The sequence below is a fragment of the Oncorhynchus mykiss genome, chromosome 11 (assembly GCF_057628025.1).
Source record: "Oncorhynchus mykiss isolate SJ-2025 chromosome 11, ASM5762802v1, whole genome shotgun sequence".
In the NCBI taxonomy this organism is placed as follows: Eukaryota; Metazoa; Chordata; class Actinopteri; order Salmoniformes; family Salmonidae; genus Oncorhynchus; species Oncorhynchus mykiss.
In genome coordinates, this window is record NC_143032.1 from 14,659,935 (window position 1) to 14,677,856 (window position 17,922).

The following is a 17,922-nucleotide window of genomic DNA, read 5'->3' on the forward strand; positions in this document are numbered from 1 at the left end:
TAAACCCATGATTTGATGCCACCTGTATATCAGTGTGTGACTTAAACCCATGATTTGATGCCACCTGTATATCAGTGTGTGAATTAAACCCATGATTTGATGCCACCTGTATATCAGTGTGTGAATTAAACCCATGATTTGATGCCACCTGTATATCAGTGTGTGAATTAAACCCATGATTTGATGCCACCTGTATATCAGTGTGTGAATTAAACCCATGCTTTGATGCCACCTGTATATCATTGTGTGAATTAAACCCATGCTTTGATGCCACCTGTATATCAGTGTGTGAATTAAACCCATGCTTTGATGCCACCTGTATATCAGTGTGTGAATTAAACCCATGATTTGATGCCACCTGTATATCAGTGTGTGAATTAAACCCATGATTTGATGCCACCTGTATATCAGTGTGTGAATTAAACCCAGGCTTTGATGCCACCTGTATATCAGTGTGTGAATTAAACCCATGCTTTGATGCCACCTGTATATCAGTGTGTGAATTAAACCCATGCTTTGATGCCACCTGTATATCAGTGTGTGAATTAAACCCAGGCTTTGATGCCACCTGTATATCAGTGTGTGAATTAAACCCATGCTTTGATGCCACCTGTATATCAGTGTGTGAATTAAACCCATGCTTTGATGCCACCTGTATATCAGTGTGTGAATTAAACCCATGCTTTGATGCCACCTGTATATCAGTGTGTGAATTAAACCCAGGCTTTGATGCCACCTGTATATCAGTGTGTGAATTAAACCCAGGCTTTGATGCCACCTGTATATCAGTGTGTGAATTAAACCCATGCTTTGATGCCACCTGTATATCAGTGTGTGAATTAAACCCAGGCTTTGATGCCACCTGTATATCATTGTGTGAATTAAACCCAGGCTTTGATGCCACCTGTATATCAGTGTGTGAATTAAACCCAGGCTTTGATGCCACCTGTATATCAGTGTGTGAATTAAACCCAGGCTTTGCCGCCACCTGTATATCAGTGTGTGAATTAAACCCAGGCTTTGATGCCACCTGTATATCAGTGTGTGAATTAAACCCAGGCTTTGATGCCACCTGTATATCAGTGTGTGAATTAAACCCATGCTTTGATGCCACCTGTATATCAGTGTGTGAATTAAACCCAGGCTTTGATGCCACCTGTATATCAGTGTGTGAATTAAACCCAGGCTTTGATGCCACCTGTATATCAGTGTGTGAATTAAACCCAGGCTTTGATGCCACCTGTATATCAGTGTGTGAATTAAACCCAGGCTTTGATGCCACCTGTATATCAGTGTGTGAATTAAACCCAGGCTTTGATGCCACCTGTATATCAGTGTGTGAATTAAACCCAGGCTTTGATGCCACCTGTATATCAGTGTGTGAATTAAACCCAGGCTTTGATGCCACCTGTATATCAGTGTGTGAATTAAACCCAGGCTTTTCCGCTAACATCCACATCCACTGCTGCAGAGCAGACTGAATACAGCTTCAGGCAGAGCACAGCGGCACAGCACCCAGAGTCTAGAACAATGATTGGGTGTGTTGGTGCGGCTCACACAGTCACTTTCTGTCCACCAAGCATACATGTAGGCCAATGGTTCCCCAACTCTTTATAGTCCCGTACCCCTTCAAACATTCAACCTCCAGCTGTGTACCACCTCCAGCACCAGGGTCAGCACACTCTCAAATATTGTTTTTTGCAATCTTTTGTATGCCTGCCCCACACACACTGTATGATACATTTATTTAACATAAGAATGAGTTTTTGTCACAACTCGGCTCGTGGGAAGTGACAAAGAGCTCTTATAGGACCAGGGCACAAATAATAATATAATAATAATCAATATTTTTGCTCTTTATTTAACAATCTTATATATTAAACTTTATTTGTTCATCGAAAATGGTGAATAACTCACCACAAGTTAATGAGAAGGGTGTGCTTGAAATGATGCACATAACTCTACAAACTCTACAATGTTGGGTTGTATTGGAGAGAGTCTCAGTCTTAAATCATTTCCCACACAGTCTGTGCCTGTACTTAGTTTTTATGCTAGTGAAGGCCGAGAAGACAAGTAAAAAACCTAAATGTATAGCCGATGGAAATATAAATGGACTGTTTGAAAATGTGAATCACAATGTTATTTGGCGTACGGCGGACAGCATTGCACGTACCCCAGTTCTAAGGTATTGTTTCTCTTTATTCAACCCGCCTGCCACCCTCCTTTTAGCCACACAGTATTTAATGACCCTAAACTGTCCGCCCTGCTGATATAACCGCGGGGGCTGCAGGTTATGAGTCAACCCAGGCATCGCTAACTTCTTAATGAATGTGTGTAACCGGTGTGAAATGGCTAGCTAGTCAGCGGTACGCACTAGTAGCGTGTCAATCGTTGACGCCACTTGCTCTGCAATGGCTGAGGCTTTTGTGGAACGATAGGTAACAATGCTTCATGGGTAAGTGTTGTCGACGTTTGCTGAGGGTCCCTGATTGAGGTTGGGGTAAGGAGAGGGACGGAAGCAAAACTGTTACGTGAGTGCGTGCTTACGTGTGTGCGCATGTAAGTGTGTGTATCCCTTTGAGAATGTCACTATTCACCGTATGCATACAGACGTTGAAGGGTTCTTCTGGCCAATCCTTGTCCTAATAGGTTCTTATCCTCTTCAAGCATGCATTAACACTTCACTCTGACTCTTCAGACATTCACTAGGAGCCTTGGATACGAGAGAGGGAAGATAGATCCACTAGATGCAGGCTCCTTACTGCTGCCTGGCCCTGCTATCTGCTATTCCCAATGGTGTCATTAGTTTAGTAAAATACTGCAGAATTTACTCTCATCCTTGGCTGTTATTTCAATGTTTCTAACTGTCTCCTTCCCTCTCTTTCTCTCTTTTTTTTCAGAGGAAATAAAGGAAGAGTCTGAAAAATTAAGGTAAGTTGATTTTAATTCAGTTTCACAGAGATATATCCTGGTTACACCCCGTGTGCATATTTTAAAAGATCTGGAGATTAAAGAGCCATAAGTTTAATAAATTGTGACAATAATATAATAACAAAACTCATAAGTAACAGAATGGCAGAAGTCTTACCAGACTTAATACGTATCAATCAAACAAGGTTTATTCAAAATAGACACTTACAAACAAACACAAAAACATGATTCAGTTTAATACCATACGCAAAAAAAATAAGATATATATGTATCTATAATGGCTGTTGTGAATGGCCTTTTCAATTCAAAACTTTGGAATCTTTCAACTTTCCAGCTGAAATAATACATTTAATAATGCTTTAGAAAGGGGCACAAGACACAGATGTCCTCTCTCCCCCCTCCTGTTTGCACTGGCAATTGAACCTCTTACAGACATAATTAGACAGGACCCAAATGTAACAGGTGTCAGTATTGGTAAACATGAATGTTTATTAAACTTATTTGCAGATGATCACCTGATCAATATTGAAAACTCAATGCCTCCCTTGGTAAAAAAATAAATAATTCTGAATACTTAAAAATCTCAGGATATAAAATGAACGTGGAACGAAACGAAATAATGGCAATAGGAGATCTCCAGCAATCCTTTAAGTGGACCACAAAAATATATATAAAATACTTAGAATATATAAAGACAACTTTATCCCATTACTCAGCAATATGAAAGCAGATCTAATAATGGAACAACCTTCCCATAAATCTTACAGGTAGAATAAAGATCTTCAGAATGGCATGGCTCCAAAAGATTGTATATTTATTCTCTGTAATAAGAATTACCCCTACCGAAGACATTCATTAAAAAAGTATACTTGGTCATAGCAGACTTAATATGGGAAATTTTAACTTATAGAATACAAAGGAAAGTTTTACATCTTCCTAAATCAGAGGGTGGTTTTAATCTTCCAGACTTGAAATTGTATCAACTCGCTACCCAGGGATTTTACTTGTGACATAGTTAAATGTACTAAAGAGGGACAATGGGTAGATATTGAAGATGCGCATTCTCATCCCCCAAAATCTTGTTATGCGTCTATTTTTTTAATGATAAAGCTAAGAACATGAACAACTTCATAGTTTAGAACACTTTAACAACATGGAAGAAAATAAAACATATTCTACAAGAACCAATATCACTCCCTAAAAACACAACCCTTTTGAACAATCCTTGGATAGCTTTTCAGAAATCACCGATACATTGGTCCACGTGGAAAACTAAAGGCATAGAAACCGTATATTACCTAGTAATATGAAATACATGTATTTCCATTACAGAATTTAAAAAGCAATTGTAGATATTTGCTGTTGTTTGAAGGGGAATGTTTTGTATTGTTTAAAAATAAAAAAAATAAAAATCTTACAAAACAAAAATAAATACATCCTAGTTAATTTAGGTGATTTTCTTGTTTCCTTTCGCTTGCCCTTGAGTTTAGTGTAAAGGGTGTGTCTGTGTGTGTGACCTCCAGTGTGTTTTTGTTTGTCTCTCAGCCTGGTCTCCTTCTAAAAGCCCTTTCCCTGTCATTAATGGACCCCTGCCTAGTGCCTGGCTCTAGCCTGGGAGGGAGGGAGGGGGATGGCGACAACTAGCGTTACAGGGGTCTGACATATAACGAAAAAGACATTACAGACTAAATACTACGATTTACATATATTAACATGTAGTGTGTGTTTGTGTCTGTATCTAACAGTTGCACATACATGTCAGTACATACACTCAAAAAGTAGGCTGGATTTCGCCTGGGAGAAGGAGAGTTTTTGTGTGTGTTTGTGGAGCTCTGCTGCCTGGTAACTGGGTCAGTGGAATGAAATGTACCATGAGTGCCACTCCTTTCCTCCTTTCCTCCTTTCCTCCTCATCCTTTCCTCCTTTCCTCCTTTCCTCCTTTCCTCCTCATCCTTTCTTTCTCCCACCATTTCCATCCCTCTCTCAAGATTCAGGACTCGATATAGACTTGAGACTGATGAATTGAAATTATCTGGCCAGATCTTGTAATGTTTTGTCACTCATTTTGTGGCACAGAGTCACAGTGGATTAGGCTACTCTCCACCCAGCCAGAGACCGTATTGTACATGCAAAAAAAAAAAATTAAACAGGTTTGCTAGTGAAGCGCACACTCTGCCCTTTGATTTGACCAACAAACTGTCAATCCACACATTTTGGGTAACCAAAATGCGCAGTGAGAAGGTTTTGGGGGGGTCACAAGTGTGAAATTGCATGGGAAAAATACAGAAATTCATACATATTTTTATAGGCTAGATAACCTACCATTTGTATTTTATATTTATACCTTTGTTTATTCGATCTGGTTACTAACAAGGCCTGCGGCATTGCACCAAATATCGTAATCTATGTTTCAGAGCCAAAAAATGTAGTTGTGTTGACTGTTGATTAATGACCAGTCATCAGCATTGGCTCGCAAATGCTGGCGCACGTATCCACATTAGTGACCAGAAAGCACTTGTTTACCTTTCTCCGGTTTTGCCTAGCAAAAGCAGTAGCCTACCTACGTTAATATTATCCATATAAAATTCAGTTTAGCAATCTGCTACGGACTCATCTTTGCCAGAACAATAGGCTAGTGATTTCATTGATAATTTTCCTATTTTAACCCACCCTAGTTTGGGTGGGTTAAAAGTATATGCCTCAGTGGTGGTACGGTATGTTTAAAGATAGCTGTAACATCGCACTGCCTTCAATACTTATGGGATGAAGACATAACATATTCTGGCAAATGATTTACGATATTTTTGAGAAAGAAAAATACAGACAGAAAATATATGATCCTGCTTGCTCTGGACTCCAGAGAAGTGCGTGCGAGGGGGTCGAGGACTTTGAACCACTCCTTTTTGTGGGTCACGAGTCAAAAAGTTAGAGAACAACTGGACGAACAGATTGCTGATGTACAGCTATAGAATCGGTGCAGTGCAAACGTCAAATTGTAGGGAAAGAATATGGACATAAATAAATATGCAGCTCAAAAGATTGTTTGGTGGTCAAGAGCATTAATTGTTTACTTTGCATGCTCACCAGCAACGGGGTTTCAAGCAACAATACTAGCATAGGCCTAATGGTCTTTTGGTATATCAAAATTGCTTGAAATTGATAATTGAGTTATGAAGCTTGCATTTGGAATTTGTTGATACAATTAATTATTACACAATCAAATTGTGTTGTTGACAAAATAATGAAAATGGATGTCTTGTAGCCTCTATAAATAGACAATAATTTCGTGTCGAATTTACAGTAGCTATTATAGTGAAAGAATACCATGCTATTGTTTCAGAGTGAACAGGTATGAACTTGAAAATGTATTAATAAACCAATTAGGCACATTTGGGCAGTCTTGATACAAAATGTTGAACAGAAATGCAATGTCATTAGATCAGTATAAAACGTTGCCCACAAACTGCTATATTGCTATAAATATATATTGCAGCTGGGCTGAAATAATTCATTATGGCCTTTCTCTTGCATTTCAAAGATGGTACAAAAAAAAGTACCATCTTTTTTCTTTGTATTATCTTTTACCAGATCTAATGTGTTATATTCTCCTACATTCATTTCACATTTCCACAAACGTCAAAGTGTTTCCTTTCAAATGGTGTCAAGAATATGCATATCCTTGCTTCAGGTCCTGAGCTACAGGCAGTTAGATTTGGGTATGTCATTTTAGGCGAAAATTGAAAAAAAGAGGGTGGATCCTTTTTAAGGTCGTCACCTTAAAGGTACCTGAAGTACCTTTAAAAGTATCAAAATCCTGAGACATTTGAAAAAAAAAACATGTTTAGGTGGGTGCAATAGCAGATATAACCTTATGTCTCTGAAATGTCAATCTGGGTTCAGCAATAAAGTTATATCTGACACTTTTGAATTAGACATGTTCAGTTAAGTAGACTATCCATTTGAAAACATAAATTATAGAATAATACTATTTTACCAAAATAGTCAGAGCACATCAGCAAATCCATTAAGAAATGTATTATGGTCATTAGACAAATTACTGCCATCACTGAGCAATGATGTGACATTTGTTGTTTTGATTGCGTGCCATTATTGGCGAAGAAGGGTTCTGATTGGTCCATCTGTATTTGTTCAAGCTTGTGATTGGATTGCAGATAGAACTTTCTAGTTGTTGATTTCTTTGACTTAAAATTTACTTTTTCAAAAATATAACTTTATGGACATATAAAGAACCAAGATCTATTATATGTGACTAACTCATTTGACACAAATGTCAGATAGAACCTTATAGTCCCAAGGTCTATACGTTTGTAGTTGAAAGAAGTCATTGCATGTGTAGATTTTTTTTTTTACTTGACTTGAGACTTGACTTGCTCTTAGAATGCACGACTTGGACTTGACTCACAACTTGGACTTGACTCACGACTTGGACTTGACTCACGACTTGGACTTGAATCACGACTTGGACTTGACTCACGACTTGGACTTGACTTGGACTTGACTCACGACTTGGACTTGACTCACGACTTGGACTTGACTCAAGACTTGGGACTCGTCTTGGACCTTGAGACTTGACTTGTGATTTGAATAGGGACTTGGTCCCACCTCTGCTATGTACTCATCGTAACATACTTTTTAGCACATACCATTTAGCACATTCAACCTATAATGTAGACCATATAGCCCATCTATCCTATTTAAAAAGGACTGAAGACGTAAACAGATAATTTTTTTCCATTTAAACATATTTATTAGTGAAACCAAAGTGCTGTAACATATATTTAAATTAAATAGCCTAGTACACACACCAAAACAAATGTTCAAATCGAAAGGCTATTGCACAGAAAAAAACGTGGACAGTCGGTTGCATGGCAAATTCAGAACGCTGGACAGCGACATTATAATCTGAAGCACTGATCATTGGGAACGAGATCAAGATCAGAATGACTGCTAAGACTTGGTCCATTAATTAAATTAGGTAGCCACGCCTACAAAACTAAAACAATCCATATGTTCAAATCAAAAGGCCTGATTAACATGACATCATTACCGCAGCCACATCCTGAGTCCTTGGTGCTGACACATTCACAAATGTTAAACAGTTCTGTTTTCAAAGATGTATCCCACAATGCAATACTCGTGAGAATTTTAAGGATAACAAATACGACTTCACTTACATTTGAATACCACCGCAGAAACTTCACTATTCGTCATCTTCCCCAATTAAGTAGCCTAGTTTTGTTATTTGGCTACTTGAAGAGAACCAGGCTCAGACCACATCTTCAATGCCTTGTGGAAAAGTGTGCATCGATTTCTACTAGATGAAGAGGCGAAATGAGTCCTGGCTTTTAAACCATACACGATTTTAGAAAATGTACATACTATAAAACATTAGATTTTCACATACTGAGAATGCGTTATGCGGGATTGCCTTTTATCTCGCTATTCGTTGATTTCGGTAGCACATCCACACTTCAAATTGATCAGCTGTTGTCAAAACCAAAATCAGTATGACATCCGGGCATTTAAAGTATAGATCGATTTTAGAAATGTTGCATACTATTAAACTTAATTTTTTGGCATACTCAAACGGCCTACTAAGTATGGGTATTCAGACACGGCCAATATCTAAGCTTCTTCTCACAAATGCCATGCCCAAGTTGACTTTACGTGGGGGAGGAGTGAGGGATGTAGTGAGTTTTTACATACAGACACCTTACCTAACCTTTCGCAAAGTTACCCTGGCTTTCGGGCTTTAGAAAAGTATGAAAAACACCCATAACATCACTTATTCTCAAGGATCTTTTGTAAGCCAAAAAGTGTCAAAAGTTGTAAGACCAGAAGCAACGTGTTAGCATTCTCTACTCTCCATAGATGTATGGCTCAACCCCATTTCATGTCAATTATGAATATGAGCAGGCTAATCCTGTATGTTGCTTATTAGAGGGGAGAACGCATGCTGAGCAGAGAGGGACTGTGACTCATAGAATTAGCATAAGTAGAATGGACATTTCCATTCAAAACAACATTATGTGATGAATGGACTCGACGGGAGACCATATTATATTTGAAATGCCCACATCGCCTCTCAAAATTCTGTATGCTTCCTCTTCTCCTTTTCCCCTCTGTCTCTCTCTCTCTCTCTCTCTCTTGTTCTCTGTCCCTCTCTCTTTCTCTCTCCCTCTCTATCCCATGTCCCACTGCACTCTGCGAGGTCATCACTCTAAAGAAGCTGAAGTCATCCTTTCTCTCTGCCAAGACACAAACAACACAGCCCTTCACCCCTCTTCCTCGCTCTCTCACTCTCTCTCTCCCTCTCTCTTCCTCCTTCTCTCCCGCCATCCTTGGCTCAGAGCTCAGTGCAGTTTGGGTGTGGTTGTTCTGATGGCTAATGTTTAGCGTGCATATAATGTTTTAGCGTACAGCTAAGGACCCATGGTTTAGATTTATAATATTTTAGCGTACAGCTAAGGACCCCTGGTTTATATTTAGAATGTTTTAGCGTACAGCTAAGGACCCCTGGTTTAGATTTAGAATGTTTTAGCGTACAGCTAAGGACCCCTGGTTTAGATTTATAATGTTTTAGGGTACAGCTAAGGACCCTTGGTTTAGATTTATAATGTTTTAGCGTACAGCTAAGGTTCCCTGGTTTAGATTTATAATGTTTTAGCGTACAGCTAAGGACCCCTGGTTTAGATTTAGAATGTTTTAGCGTACAGCTAAGGACCCTTGGTTTAGATTTATAATGTTTTAGGGTACAGCTAAGGACCCCTGGTTTAGATTTAGAATGTTTTAGCGTACAGCTAAGGACCCCTGGTTTAGATTTAGAATGTTTTAGCGTACAGCTAAGGACCCTTGGTTTAGATTTATAATGTTTTAGCGTACAGCTAAGGTTCCCTGGTTTAGATCTACGATCCATAAAGACAAACAGCACTCACAAATATGGCTTTAACCTTGGTTTTATTCCATAGCAACAGTAACAAGGATGTGATTTTGGCCACAAAGGCTTTTGACAGTATAAAGACACACTCGACAGAGCAGAGAACATTATTATCAGGTGTATGACATCATGGATCTCTTCTCCTAAAATAGATGAGGGGTAGATTAATTGCAGGCCCTTTCTTTATAAGAGTTGGCTGATTACAGTGCGTCAAATTGAGCTGCATAAAGAACATGCACAAAGACAGAAATAGTACACTGTCAGTAGTGTGTTAGCTTCTGCCGAGTCCAACTGGATGTTCCGGGTTGTCAGGGGAAATGGAAAGAGAGCTTGTGACACGGCTTCCCCTTTTGGACGTTAACAAGGTGATACTCTATCTTAACTCCTCTACATTTGCTGGATTGGTTGAACAGTGCAGAAGAGAACCTCCCCCAATAGTTTATTTTCTTCTCGTCAAGCCCAGTATGTAGGGGATCTCGTTTCAGACGTTTATTTGCTTACGTTTCCTGCTACGTTATGTTAATAGTGTGTGATTGGCAGAAATAAATACAGCTTCAAATGATGTTTTTATCATGCTTTGTGTCGATGACAGAATACCAAATCAAATTGTATTTGTCACATGTGCCGAATACAACAGGTATAGATAGACCTTACAGTGAAATACTTACTTACAAGCCCTTAACCAACCATGTAGTTTTAAGAAAAATACCCCCAAAAAACTAAGAAATAAAAGTAACAATATGAATATGTACTATGAGCTCAGTTTTCTTTTTTTTGTTCTCTCTCCAGTCCTCCTCCAGACAGCAAATCGGATTCCAGCACTCTTCCGCCAATCAAATCAAAGACCAGCTTCGTAGAGGCCGACAAGTACTTCCTGCCGTTTGAGTTGGCATGTCAGTCCAAATGTCCCCGCATCGTCATCACATCACTAGACTGTTTACAGGTCAGTAGTAGAGGAGGCCAACACGTGAACCCTGTGTGTCTAAAACTGTCTAGGCAGCATGTTTCTTCCCATCACCGTAATGACATGTCAAAACAAATATGGTCATTTGGTTAAGGACTATATTGATATTAAATCATACACACAGCTTGGAGTCATCTAAAGTTATTTAAGTTTCTGTGCAATATCTAACTGGAATTTGATGTGAAATAAATGTTGTATTTACATAGACTCAAAGTTCAGTGACACTGATTCACAGTGCACTTCATGATGTTTTGGGGTGTTTTCTGAATGAAATGTAGAAGTTGCGTTTATCTCATCTCTGATAAAACAGAAGTCAAATCTTGCGTTATTTGGTCAGTGATTAACTACTGGGTGTGTTAGAAATGGAGAGAAATGAAGAGCTCCGCCTTCACAAAAGGAAACTCAGACAAAGCCTTCGCCCAATCCTGATACTTCCAAATGACCAGTGACGAAAACAAAAAGGCCGGAACTAATGCAGCTCGGTATCTCACACATCCCATTCAGTCCTGACAGGTTCTTCAGTCTCCACGCAGAATCTTCCCACGGGAGATTAGTGTCTGTCTGACTGTGTGGTTTTGTGTGTTTGGTGTTTTCCCTGTAGAAGCTGATAGCGTACGGCCACCTGACCGGCAGCGCTCCAGACAGCACGGCCCCTGGCAAGAAGCTCATCGACAGGATCATCGAGACCATCTGCGGCTGCTTCCAGGGACCACAGACAGATGAGGGGGTGCAGCTACAGATCATTAAGGTTGGCATCTGCGGTTATTTGGTCTGCAAGGAAGTGTGTTTTGGATATTGTGTGTTCTGCTGTTAGATTCTATTCTTGCCTGCATGGTGATTATTTAGAATGTATAATTGTGTTATCTGTTTCTACCATGGCATTGTTGAATTCTCATTTCTGATTGGCTTAAAGGGCATTCGGGAGCGTGCATTATTTCCCTATAATACACATTAGAATTCAATGTCTGTAGTTCATTCTTACATGTTTGAGCTGCTTTTGAAAGCAATAGTCGAAATGAAAACATTATTGGCATTGTTAAATTCGATTTTCATAATAGCAAGTTCAAATTTATGAAATGTTATTTGTCACATGTGCCGAAAACAACAGGTTACCGTGAAATGCTTAATTACAAGCCCTTAATCAACAATGCAGTTTCAAGAAAATAGAGTTAAGAAAATATTTACTAAATAAACTTTTTAAAAACTTTTAAAAAAGGAACCCAATAAAATTATAATAATGAGGCTATATACAGGTGGTACCGGTACTGAGTCAGTGTGCGGTGGTACAGGTTATTCGAGGTAATTTGTACATGTAGGTAGGGGTGAAGTGACTATGCATAGATAATAAACAGCGAGTAGCAGCAGTGTAAAACAAAGGGGTGGGGGGGGGGGGGTCAATGTAAATAGTCCAAGTGTCATTTGATTAATTGTTCAGCAGTCTTATGGCTTGCGGGTAGAAGCTGTTAAGGAGCCTTTTGGACCTAGACTTTGGCACTCCAGTACCACTTGCCGTGCGGTAGCAGAGACAACTGTCTATAACTTGGGTGACTGGAGTCTTTGACAATTTTATGGTCCTTCCTCTGATACCGTCTAGTATATAGGTCCTGGATGGCAGGAAGCTTAGCTCCAGTGATGTACTGGGCTGTACGCACTACCCTCTGCACCGTCTTGCGGTCGGATGCCGAGCAGTTGTTATACCAGCCGGTAATGCAACCGGTCAGGATGCTCTCGATGGTGCAGCTGTAGAACGTTTCGAGGATCTGTGGACCCATGTCAAATCTTTTCAGTCTCCTGAGGTGGAAAAGGTGTTGTTGTGCTCTCTTCACAACTTTCTTGGTGTGTTTGGACCACGATAGTTTGTTGGTGATGTTGACACCAAGGAACTTGAAGCTTTCAACCTGCTCCACTACAGCCCCATCAACGTGAATGAGGGCGTGTTCGGGCCTCCTTTTCCTGTAGTCCATGATCAGCTCCTTTGTTTTGCTCACGTTGAGGGAGAGGTTGTTGTCCTGGCACCACACTGCCAGGTCTCTGACTTCCTCCCTATAGGCTGTCTCATCGTTGTCGGTGATCAGGCCTACCACCGTTGTGTCGTCAGCAAACTTAATGATGGCTCTGGAGTCGTGCTTGGCCTGATGGGTTGGTTAGCTAAACTAGCAAGTCTGTTTGGTTACCTAGGCAACTACTGTAGCTAAACTGCATGGCCAAAAGTATGTGGACAAAGAATGTACAAAATAATAATAATAATAAAATAAATACAAATAATGGGGTGCAAAGGAGCAAAATAAATAAATAAATAAAATAAATACAGTAGGGAAAGAGGTAGTTGTTTGGGCAAAATTATAGGTGGGCTATGTACAGGTGTAGTAATCTGTGAGCTACTCTGACAGTTGGTGCTTAAAGCTAGTGAGGGAGATAAGTGTTTCCAGTTTCAGAGATTTTTGTAGTTCGTTCCAGTCATTGGCAGCAGAGAACTGGAAGGAGAGGCGGCCAAAGAAAGAATTGGTTTTGGGGGTGACCAGAGAGATATACCTGCTGGAGCGCGTGCTACAGGTGGGTGATGCTATGGTGACCAGCGAGCTGAGATAAGGGGGGACTTTACCTAGCAGGGTCTTGTAGATGACATGGAGCCAGTGGGTTTGGCGACGAGTAAGAAGCGAGGGCCAGCCAACGAGAGCGTACAGGTCGCAATGGTGGGTAGTATATGGGGCTTTGGTGACAAAACGGATTGCACTGTGATAGACTGCATCCAAGGCTATTTTGTAAATGACATCGCCGAAGTCGAGGATTGGTAGGATGGTCAGTTTTACAAGGGTATGTTTGGCAGCATGAGTGAAGGATGCTTTGTTGCGAAATAGGAAGCCAATTCTAGATTTAACTTTAGATTGGAGATGTTTGATATGGGTCTGGAAGGAGAGTTTACAGTCTAACCAGACACCTAGGTATTTGTAGTTGTCCACGTATTCTAAGTCAGAGCCGTCCAGAGTAGTGATGTTGGACAGGCGGGCAGGTGCAGGCAGCGATCGGTTGAAGAGCATGCATTTAGTTTTACTTGTATTTAAGAACAATTGGAGGCCACGGAAGGAGAGTTGTATGGCATTGAAGCTTGCCTGGAGGGTTGTTAACACAGTGTCCAAAGAAGGGCCAGAAGTATACAGAATGGTGTCGTCTGCGTCGAGGTGGATCAGAGACTCACCAGCAGCAAGAGTGACATCATTGATGTATACAGAGAAGAGAGTCGGTCCAAGAATTGAACCCTGTGGCCCCCCCATAGAGACTGCCAGAGGTCCGGACAGCAGACCCTCCGATTTGACACACTGAACTCTATCAGAGAAGTAGTTGGTGAACCAGGCGAGGCAATCATTTGAGAAACCAAGGCTGTCGAGTCTGCCGATGAGGATGTGGTGATTGACAGAGTCAAAAGCCTTGGCCAGATCAATGAATACGGCTGCACAATAATGTTTCTTATCGATGGCGGTTAAGATATTGTTTAGGACCTTGAGCGTGGCTGAGGTGCACCCATGACCAGCTCTGAAACCAGATTGCATAGCAGAGGTATGGTGAGATTCGAAATGGTCGGTAATCTGTTTGTTGACTTGGCTTTCGAAGACCTTGGAAAGGCAGGGTAGGATAGATTTAGGTCTGTAGCAGTTTGGGTCAAGAGTGTCCCCCCCTTTGAAGAGGGGGATGACCGCAGCTGCTTTCTAATCTTTGACGACACGAATCTCAGACGACACGAAAGAGAGGTTGAACAGGCTAGTAATAGGGATGGCAACAAATTTTAGAAAGAAAGGGTCCAGATTGTCTAGCCCGGCTGATTTGTAGGGGTCCAGATTTTGAAGCTCTTTCAGAACATCAGCTGACTGGATTTGGGAGAAGGAGAAATGGGGAAGGCTTGGGCGAGTTGCTGTGGGGAAGGCTTTTCACTAGATGTTGAAACATTGTTGCTGGGACTTGCTTCCATTCAGCCACAAGCATTATTGAGGTTGGGCACTGATGGGCAATTAGGCCTGGCTTGCATTTCATCCCAAAGATGGTGAAGCGTGATTCATCACTCCACAGAACGTGTTTCCACTGCTCTAGAGTCTAATGGCGGCGAGCTTTACACCAGTCCAGCCGACACTTGGCATTGCGCATGGTGATCTTAGGCTTGTCAGGCTGCTCGGCCATGGAAACCCGTTTCATGAAGCTCCTGATGAACAGTTCTTGCACTGACGTTGCTTCCAGGGGCAGTTTGGAACTCATTCGTGAATGTTGCAACCGAGGACAGACAATTTTTACATGCTACGTGCTTCAGCACTCGGTGGTCCTGTTCTGTGAGCTTGTGTGGTTGAGCCGTTGTTGCTTCTAGATGTTCCACTTCACAATAACAGCACTTACAGTTGACCGGGGCAGCTCCAGCAGGGCAGAAATTTGACTAACTGCCTTGTTAGAATGGTGGCATCTATGACGGTGCCACGTTGTAAGTCACTGAGCTCTTCAGTAAGGCCATTCTACTGCAAATGTATTTCTATGGAGATTGCATGGTGTTGTGCTCGATTTTATACACCTGTCAGCAACGGGTGTGGCTGAAATAGCTGAATCCACTCATTTGAAGGGATGTCCACATACTTTTGTATGTTGAACACATTTTTACCTGCAAATGAAACACATTTGTCGTGGCAAATATGTTAAATTATAGTCATGGTATAAAATGAATAAATAACTCTGGGCTCTTTGCGTTCTCTGGAAAATAATGCAACTCTGTGTACGGTCAGTTCCACATCATACTTTATTTTCCATAGAATGCATAGCCCCTAGTTGATTATCACTTACGTGGTGAGTCTGTACGTGTGTGTTACTTTCATCTGTAGAGAGGAGGGTAGTGGTTGAGGGAAGTGCACTAAGCAGTAGATAAGAGAAGTACACTGAGGTTAGTGCACTTAGCATTTGTTGAGTGAAGTGCACTCAGCAGGGAGGTGTATTAAGAAGTCATGACTGACAGGAAGTGCACTAGGCATTGGTCTATTCCTGACTGTGAATCAGAAGGTCTGTTCTGAGATGGTCTCGCACCGCTGCGTTCTCTCTCAGTACAATACTCCTCGCTGTGAAACAGCAGCCCAAATCTCAGCCTCTACCCGTAATCTGCTGTCAACTCAGCTTGGCTCAGCTCATCCCGCTATAGCTGTGTTTGTGTAACTGTGTCTGTGTAGTTCTGACTGGGAGGAGGGTGGCCAAGGGATCAGAGATGTGAGATGCAGAGGACTATACTACTATCGCTGTAGGAGTATCTTTCACACAAATAATGCTGAGGCACCATGATAGACCTTGATAAACCATGATGAACTCTTTCTCTCTCACTCTGTCTCTCCCCCCCCCCCCCCCACCAGGCCCTGTTGACGGCTGTGACCTCCCAGCACATAGAGATCCATGAGGGCACAGTGCTGCAGGCGGTCAGGACCTGCTACAACATCTACCTAGCCAGCAAGAACCTCATCAACCAGACCACGGCCAAGGCCACGCTCACTCAGATGCTCAATGTCATCTTCGCCCGCATGGAGAACCAGGCAGTAAGTCCCTCTCTGAGACACTGAGACAATGTCCACACTAGCATAGCACTTAGAATGCACTTAGAATGCATGACGCCAATACATGGCTTTGTGGCTTGGTTTTAAGTGGTGTGTTGGTGTGGATATAGAAACAGAGCTACAGACAGATAGAGATACTGTACTGAGGGGAAAAGGGAAGAGAAGGTGACCCTTTATTTGAGCATGACATAGCAGTTGAATAAGGAGTCGTAGGGGTTTATGTGTCAGGTGACATAAAACTGTCCTGTCACAGGCTACAGCCAGGCTAAACATGGCTAGCCTGACACCTACCTAACTCATCTAAGTTGCTATCACTTGACTGACCACATATAGCCTCCGTTTCCGTCACGCTGATGACAGCGTAGCATAGACTTTCTGACCAGAGGTCCAAGTAAGGTGTCACCCTGAAAACAAAGTTTGCTCTAATATCATCTGTTTCTTTTCGATTGACACTTCTTTCCCCCCTCACCTCCCCCCCCGGACGGACACATAGCTTACAAATCACAAGATATCTTGGTCTCTGGCCTCGAGAAAACGTGACCGCCAGGTAAAGACTACAGGACTGCCTTGACTTGCCTGATCTGAACTCTGAACTCTTCTCTGTGTTCCCATTCAGCTCCATCCATCAGTCCATTCATCCATCTCTCTTTCTCCTCCTCTGTTCCAGCTATGGGGCAGATGTGCATTGTGGTTATGCTGTGCTTGCTGGGGCAGACGTGCATTGTGGTTATGCTGTGCTTGCTTGGGCAGACGTGCATTGTGGTTATGCTGTGCTTGCTGGGGCAGACTTGCATTGTGGTTATGCTGTGCTTGCTTGGGCAGACGTGCATTGTGGTTATGCTGTGCTTGCTTGGGCAGACGTGCATTGTGGTTATGCTGTGCTTGCTTGGGCAGACGTGCATTGTGGTTATGCTGTTCTTGCTGGGGCAGACGTGCATTGTGGTTATGCTGTGCTTGCTGGGGCAGACGTGCATTGTGGTTATGCTGTGCTTGCTGGGGCAGACGTGCATTGTGGTTATGCTTGCTGGTGCTTCAGTTCAGTTGCCTGTGAATCATTATCTTTTCTTCAGCACTGATTACCATTTGTATTCATGAAATGCTTTCACTCGTCTTTGTTTGTGTGTGTGTGTGTGTGTGTGTGTGTGTGTGTGCGTGTGCGTGTGTGTGTACATGTGCGTGTTCATACCAGCCGACAGAGCATTTCAAATGTTTTTCTGTTTGCATTGTGTGTGTTTGGGCTTACACTCTTGATTTGAAAATACACACACACACATTTCTCACCTTCAGAAATTATATGTATTGTGGCTGTGTGTGTATTCTCATTAGCTGGCAGAATCGCATCTCACTGTGTTTGTCTGGGATTGTTACTATCGGAGTAATTCGATGTTGATAGATTCATTCATCCTTTTTAAATAGAGGGTCATATTATTGAATCTGAGAGTTGTTAGAATTGAATGGTAAATGTAATGCCATCAGTATAGTAGAGAGAGCAGTATCGTTGA

General features: G+C 41.6%; 1 protein-coding gene across 7 annotated transcripts in view; it reads left to right on the forward strand.

Moving 5' to 3' along the window:
* Positions 1–17,922, forward strand: part of LOC110535318 (brefeldin A-inhibited guanine nucleotide-exchange protein 1) — a 108,380-nt gene that overhangs the window by 36,813 nt on the left and 53,645 nt on the right. For 4 of the 7 annotated variants that reach the window (XM_036934959.2, XM_090189497.1, XM_090189496.1 and 1 more), the window contains exons 2-6: positions 2,901–2,931; positions 10,679–10,832; positions 11,455–11,601; positions 16,223–16,402; positions 16,914–16,967. In XM_036934959.2, coding sequence (XP_036790854.2) covers positions 2,901–2,931; positions 10,679–10,832; positions 11,455–11,601; positions 16,223–16,402; positions 16,914–16,967 — 566 coding nt within the window. The remainder of the gene's footprint in view (positions 1–2,900; positions 2,932–10,678; positions 10,833–11,454; positions 11,602–16,222; positions 16,403–16,913; positions 16,968–17,922) is intronic. The other 3 variants (XM_090189499.1, XM_090189500.1, XM_090189498.1) reach the window with 1 other exon arrangement.